At 39.9% G+C, this 8,137-nt stretch overlaps 1 protein-coding gene across 1 annotated transcript; it reads right to left on the minus strand.

Moving 5' to 3' along the window:
• Nucleotides 1-6,714: 6,714 nt before the first annotated feature.
• On the minus strand, nucleotides 6,715-7,937 carry LOC113145203 (trace amine-associated receptor 13c-like). Its single transcript, XM_026331642.1, has 2 exons — nucleotides 7,774-7,937; nucleotides 6,715-7,525 (listed from the first exon to the last, which is right to left on the minus strand). Exons 1-2 carry the CDS (start codon nucleotides 7,935-7,937, stop codon nucleotides 6,715-6,717), a joined length of 975 nt encoding a protein of 324 aa, XP_026187427.1.
• Nucleotides 7,938-8,137: the final 200 nt, after the last annotated feature.

The following is an 8,137-nucleotide window of genomic DNA, read 5'->3' on the forward strand; positions in this document are numbered from 1 at the left end:
AAAGTTAGCAAAACCATTGCAGCGCGTGTCAGTCAGAGCATGCTGGATAACGTGCCACAGCAGCAGGGAGGGGTGTAAGCACTTTAAACGAGTATGCGCCACCCCGTGGCTGTGTGTGTGCACGCGCGTGCGTGCGTGCGTGCCTGCGCACACGTGTGGTTTGTAACTAAATGTACTCTGATAGACAATTCGTTAAATTTGGTTATGGTGCATTGTATTAGTATTTTTCTGCATTCTTGAAAACAACTGTACAAATAGTCACAATGTTAAGTACTTCATGTTTGAAATTAAAGAGAGATAGACAATCTGGAAAGTGAACTGGACGCGCTCCATTTCCTCATTGCTGCTGCATTTTACTTGTGTTTTCCAGTGTTTTCCAGACTCAGATTTTTGTTGCATCGTCACCATTTTGGGACCTGTAACATTTTTCTGGCCCAAAATGGCAAAAGATGCAGCATATTAAGAACTGTGGAAAGTGCATTTCCCGCAAGTCACCTTGTCAAAGAATTGCTCCACTACACCAGATCACGAGCACTGGATCAATGGATCTTGTATGCATTGATTTTCTTTCAGTGGAACCCAATTCCAAAAGCCTGAGCAAAGTGTCAGTGGTCACCGACCATTTTACACACTATGCCCAAGCTTTCCCTGCAAAGAATCAGAAGGCTCATACTGTGGCGAAGATCTTGGTTAACAAGTATTTCATACATTATGGCCTGCCTGCTAGGATCCATTCTGACCAGGGCGGGGACTTTGAGAGTCACCTGATCAGAGATCTAAAGATGATGGGAGTCCGGAAGTCGCGGACCACTCTGTACCACCCACAGGGGGATCCTCAGCCAGAAAGGTTCAACCGAACTTTACTCTCCATGCTGAGAACATTGAGCCAAGAAAAGAAACGCCAGCGGAGCCAACATGTGGGATATTTGGTCCATGCATACAACAGCACTAGATGTGATGCTACAGGGTATTCACCCTACTTTTTGATGTTTGGCAGAGAAGCTGGACTTCCTGTAGACATGTGTTTTGACACATCTTCAGGTGAGAAAGGAGATGATCATACAAGATATGTGGCGAAGTTAAAGGAAGACTTGCAGAGAGCTTATCAATTGACCTCTGAGACAGCCGAGAAAACTCACTAAAGAAATCAAAAAACTCTTACAACAAATGAGTTGGTTTCCAGTCCCTAGAAACTGGTGACAGAGTACTACTCAAAAACTTGGGGCTGAAAGGCAAACACAAGTTACAGACCCAATGGAGTCCCATTCCCTACATTGTAGTGGGAAAGATGGCCAATCTACCTGTTTACAAGGTTAAGCTGGAGGTTGGAAGAGGAGGCATCAAAACAATCCATAGAGAAGACCACATCCTGCCGATAGGGCAACTTGTGCGACTCCCAAGGCTAGAGGTGGATGGTGATCCATTTATCAGGCCAAATACTAGAGCAGAGACTTCCAAGAGATGGAAGCAAACCCCACCAGAGGTTCAGCCAATCTCACAGAACTCCCCAGATTCAGACTCATCCTATCACTTTGAGTACTGCAGACCTCTCGAACCTTACTATACACGCTCCAGAGATCCAGGGCAAAAAACCAAGGGCACTGCAGAGCCCCTAGCTGTTTTAGAAGAGGAAGTGAGTGCTTTTCCACAACCCGATGAGAGTCATTAGGATTATAGTTCTGAAGAGGAACCTCTGAGTTTAAGAGAAAAGGAACCTAGTCAGAATTCTGCTTCTGAATCTGAAAGTGATTCAGACCAAGAAGAGCTGGAACAAGATAAAGACCAACACATTACTGCTAGACAGCCTACAAGAGAGATAGGCAGCCCTGATGTTGTGGGAGGCCGAAGGTCTAGAGAGGCTGAAGCACGTCCCAAAAGAGCAGTGAAACCAGTTAAGTTAGCATATGATGATGCATGTTGTATGCATGTTGATGTTTTTAGCGGGCACAAGTCTGAACTGTGTCTGTATTTGTAACTAACATAAGATTAGATTACTTAGACTTTGTAACCGAGTACCCTAAATGCTTGATGATAATAGCAGCAGAGCTGGTCTGTGAACTGAAGGTCTGTGTGATGAAGGAGTGAGACGGGCTATCACTCCAGACCCACACACTGACTTAACTCTTTCACTCTCATATGTTGCCTTGAGCTTCAGACAGCGATTGTCTGCTTCTAACTAGACAACTATTTAAAGTCCTGGTCTTACTATGTACTCTGTGGTGTTGAAAGTGCAACGTGGGAGGTGAGAAATACAACTGCAATTCACTGACAATACTGACAATCACTCCAAAAAGACCCTTGTATAAGCTTCAGAGGCAAGTCATTACACAAGGGAACATTCTGGTAGCAAGGATCTGGAAGACTAGGGCTAATTCATGGGCAGGTCTTCCAGCAGAAACTCTCTGGCAGGGTAGAACAGACTGCATGGTGCATATATAAGTCACGTTTCTAATTATACTAATTATAGTCTAAATTAGCCAATGAAGAATGTAGGCTAGGCACAACAGCAAGCAGAAATGCGTTACGAAGTACATTCATCTGTGTTAGGTAACTTTAAACAACTGCACCACTCTGTATAGCTGACTAATGTAGAACATTTGACAAAGAACATTTTATCATTTTGTGCATGCTAGCTCATTGTCATGCTTGTTGGGACCCCTGTGCTTTTCCTGATATAAAAATAAAAATGATAATACACAACTGTTATGATATGTGTGTGATGATTAATGCATTCCTTTATTACATGTAAATTAAAAGCACGTTATTTGAAGTGATGGAGGTATACACCCAAGAGGTAGAGGAAACATATCTCTGAGGGGTGCCCATTGGATCAGTGCAGAAACGAGACGCCAGACTTAATCATTAACGTTAAACATTGCCGTAATCATAATCATATTTATATACTATGTTCTCCACATAACTTACAATTTAGGTTACTTGATTAATGTTTTATATTTATTAACTTAAGGATTATAATACAATTTTAATAAAATTGTCTTATATTTTATCATGTAGGCAAAAAATCACCTGTAGTGATGAACCAAAAAGAATCGTCACCAAAACTGAAAGTGCTCTCAGCTCTACAGAGCATTTGTCTGTTTACAGCTCATTGTGTCAGTTTCACAACTTTGATTTTGTTCAGTCTCCCAGGGGTCAGGAGCATAGTTCATAGAGTTTTCTGTTTTGAAAAAAGAAACAAGGCACAAATCCTCTGATAATTTTCAGGATTTATATAAATAATAAAATTAGAATGGGAAAAGTTGATGTTCAGATAACAGTGAAAGACTTTTCTTTGTCATTCTTGTGAGAATAGAGGGTAAGAGAATAAATGAAGGGAGTTCCAATAAAAAAAGTGGTATTGCATACAGTATATGAGCAAAACATTGCTAATAGTACGTAGGTACTACAACTTAATTTGTTTAGACTGACTGCTTTGTATATTGTTTCTCTTTTCAGTCACTCCACAGTTTCTCCCTACAGCATGTTGATCATACAGGAGTTAGGCTGCAGGATTTCAAGGGTAACAATGAGTTTTACTGATTTTCTGAACCAGGGATACAAAAAGGCATAAATTATAGGGTTTAGAGAGGAGTTAAAAAATACCAAAAAACTCACAAACACCTCAGTTGAACTGATACTGAGTTCATAGCCAGAGAGGGAAACAATAAGAGACTGTAACACATGAGAAACACAGCAACAACAACACCAAGATTCCTGGCTGCTTTCATCTCTGATTTCTTAACAGTTACAGTCACTGAACGCTGCAGTGTGACAGCTGCAATGTGGGAGCGCATGGCACGAGCCTGAGACACAGCCACCACAAACACTCTCACATACAGAATGATGATGGTAGTGACAGGAATGATAAAGACTAACACAATGCCAACAGCTCCAACTACATAGACCACACATTCTCCATAACAGGAGTTATACCTGCCTGGCTGTTTCAGGTTATCATATAAAAACAGAAAACTGTTGAAAACATCCTTCAAACAACGCATCATACTCTACACAGCCACAGCATTATTACCAATAGAAGCAGTTGTTTTCTAAAAGCAGTAATGACACTTCAAACTACAGAGTATCTAAACAGTAAATGTTATAAGCACTGATTATGAACCAAAGTCTCATCAAACCATCAGGATGTCATGCTCAGAGGTCACTGATTTCAATCAATCTCACTACAACAACATATTATCAATGCTAAGACATTTATCTGTGCCTGAAGTGGGAGATGGAGATGATGACCAGCACATTCAGAACCACAGTCAGCAAAGAGATGAAGGACAGCACAATATAAACCACCATTGTCTCAGAGTGAAGACGTTTGTGCTTTCTGCAAGACACATTGAGGAGTTGTGGAAAACAGAGTTCAGCTTCCTCCATCATCAGAGAGAGAGGAGGAGAGGGGAAGCTGCTGAGCACTCACAGCTTTCTGAGCAAAGTTCTGTGTCATACAGTTGATTTATCTCTCTCATCATCCTCCTCCCTCCCCTCCTTTCTCTGTCTCTCTCTTGGATACTGACCTTCCCCCTCTTTCACAAAAAAACATCACACCCTTCATCAGCTGCATCTTCATCACTCAAACTCTTTTTGTCCCTGGTGTAACAGGTTGCTTTTGTTTTGGTTGATGCTTTCACTAATGACTAAAACATCAAAGTCTTGGAAACAGAAAAACAAATTCCAAGATTGTTCTAAACATCCTGCAACAATAAACTGTCGCATTTCTACGTAGGCTAGGCACAACAACATGCAAAAATGCATTACAAAATTAATTCATCTGTGTTAAGTAATGTTAAACTGCTCCAACATCAGGATGAGGGAAGATCAAACAGCATCTTCTCCTCTCTCAGGTTGTCTGAATGCCAACAGTCACTCCAAACTTTGTTTCAGCTGCAGACTTTATCTGCACTTTAAAGTCTGCAGTATTGCTTTTTCTTGTGGGCAGCATTTTCATTTGTGTTACATTAGGAGTTGTAGTACATTTTTACTTTTTTTGAGGTATAGTATTAGTATAGATAACTAGATTAATATGCAGTAGAAAATTTAATACATATGAAAGTTTTCTACTCTTACACCTAAGGTACAGAGAAAAGTCTACATTTTTAAAGTAAGTAGACAGTGGAATCACAACATGTCTTGAAATAACACATTTGAAGTTTACCACTGATTTGGGAAATAGTACTTGAGCTTTACTTAAACTTTAAGGGTACTTTTTGTGAGGATTAAAATGCAAATTTAAGATAACAACCCCAGAGCACATCACTGACACATGCTTTAGGAAGTACTTCATTGTGCACATTCCTTGTTTCAAGCATTTACTGAGAACTTGGTTAAGTACACACTAAAACACTAAAAGGTACAATAATGTATTTAAAATTACTATGCTACCATACAAGCTTAAAGCAGCAAACAGAGCAACAGCTCAGTCAAAGACTAGTGTGCTCTCCATGGCAGCTTCAGCCAAATACCTACCAAGTGTGGTCAGTTTATTAGATCCTGTTAACCAATCACAAGCCACAGCACAGAGGACTGTGCAGATCCTATTTAAGATTATTGCATAGAGTTACATGACATGCTTATTTATAGCAAATCAATTAAAACAAGCAATTATCTGTCTACTTGATCCTGTTTAGAGCAGGTAGACCAGATGACACACTAATCGGTGGCTTTGGAACAGCTGAATAGTAAAACTTTAAAAAAAAAAAAACAATTGTCTACTGTCATTTTCATCTCACTTAAAAGGAAAATTGCCACTACAAGTAGCCCTACTGTATACAGTGAATTGCCTTGGTCAAACACCTTTTGTAGGAAACAGTAATTTCCACACAACCCGTACATGGAGTAAAGGCTCTTATGAGTGTCAACAAAATATGAAAACCCCAAAACCTCCTTTCAGCTTGGTTACAGGACAGAAATTCTTATCATAAAATGATGATTTAACTTCGTCCAGGTGGTGTCTGAGGTTGTTTCATATACACAGTCAATCACTGCTGACTCTGCTTAACATATTTGATATACCCCGGTGTTTCTGTGTCATCCTTGTTTCCTATGAGATCTACTGATGTCTGACCAGACAATCATTTCTGATGTCCATTTATTACACAGTTTATCTTTAAGCAGTGCAACAAAGGTTTGATTTTAGAATTATTCTGAAATGATTCTGTCCAGTGTAGTTGCAGTGGCCCTGCACTACTTGGAAAATTTAAAAAACTGGATATTAATATCACATGTGTTGTCTTTACAATTCACAATAGCACATGGGATAATCTTGATTATTTTCTCAGCTATATAAAACAAAATTTGTTGGAATTGGGCTGATCTCTGCTGTCAGTGCAGGAAAAACTAACAGCAGAAAGATATGACTTTGGTTAGATTTGTATAAGAGAACAACAAACTAAACAACAAACGGTTCAATCAAAAAACTTCTATTGCAAACACAGAAACTCAGTGGCAAATTTTAAAGGATCAATAACTGAAGTAAAGATTGTGCTCAATTTGCTACAAGTGAGGAATAAAGTCCAAACACAAAAAGTTACTATAAATGCACAATGATCACAACTCCAAGAGGAAAAAAAGTAATTCCAAACCACGAACAGCATTTCTTAATTTTTCCACCTTCGTCCCTTAACATATCTGCGGTTTAATAACTGTACATAAAAGCTCATACCACAAAAATCCTGTATTGCTTTTCAGTCACTCCACAGTTTCTCTCTACAGCACGTTGATCATACAGGAGTTAAGCTGCAGGATTTCAACGGTAACAATGAGTTTTACTGATTTTCTAAACCAGGGATACAAAAAGGCATAAATTATAGGGTTTAGACAGGAGTTAAAATATATCATAACAATTATGAAGATGTTAGTTGAAGAACCGATTGTAAGCTCATATCCAGAGAGAGAGACACAATAAGACGGACTGTAACACATGAGAAACACAGCAACAACAACACCAAGATTCCTGGCTGCTTTCATCTCTGATTTCTTAACAGTTACAGTCACTGAACGCTGCAGTGTGACAGCTGCAATGTGGGAGCGCATGGCACGAGCCTGAGACACAGCCACCACAAACACTCTCATATACAGAATGATGATGGCAGTAACTGGTATAATAAAAAATAAAAGAAGATCAAGAGCTCCAATTATATTAATCACACATTCTCCATAACAGGAGTTATACCTGCCTGGTTGTTTCAGGTTATTATATAAAATCAGAAAACTGCAGAAAACAGAGTAAACCCAACACAGGACAACACAGATCTGAACTCTGTTTAGAGTGATTCTGGTGGGGTAGTGCAGAGGGTCACAGATAGCCACATAACGGTCGACTGATATGAGCACCATGTTTACTACTGAGGAACAGACAATGATAAAGTTTAAGAAATAATCTAGAACACAGACCAGGTCACCCAGGAACCAACAGGGTTCTGTTAAGAGGATTTGAAACGGCATCACGAGGAGACCTACGAGGAAGTCAGAGACAGCCAGAGAGAGGAGGAGGAGGTTGGTGGGGGTGTGGAGCTGCCTGGAGTGAGAGAAAATCATCACAGTGAATATTACAAACAGCCACAGCATTATTACCAATAGAAGCAGTTGTTTTCTAAAAGCAGTAATGACACTTCAAACTACAGAGTATCTAAACAGTAAATGTTATAAGCACTGATTATGAACCAAAGTCTCATCAAACCATCAGGATGTCATGCTCAGAGGTCACTGATTTCAATCAATCTCACTACAACAACATATTATCAATGCTAAGACATTTATCTGTGCCTGAAGTGGGAGATGGAGATGATGACCAGCACATTCAGAACCACAGTCAGCAAAGAGATGAAGGACAGCACAATGTAAATGAACATTGTCTCAGAGTGAGGACGTTTGTACTTTTTGCAAGACACATTGAGGAGTTGTGGAAAACAGAGTTCAGCTTCCTCCATCATCAGAGAGAGAGGAGGAGAGGGGAAGCTGCTGAGCACTCACAGCTTTCTGAGCAAAGTTCTGTGTCATACAGTTGGTTTATCTCTCTGATCATCCTCCTCCTCCCTCCCCTCCTGTCTCTGTCCCTGTCTCTCTCTTGGATACTGATCTTCCTCCTCCCTCACAAAAAACATCATACCCTTCATCAGCCTCATCTTAT

Source organism: Mastacembelus armatus, chromosome 7 (genome assembly GCF_900324485.2).
Source record: "Mastacembelus armatus chromosome 7, fMasArm1.2, whole genome shotgun sequence".
NCBI classification, from domain to species: Eukaryota; Metazoa; Chordata; class Actinopteri; order Synbranchiformes; family Mastacembelidae; genus Mastacembelus; species Mastacembelus armatus.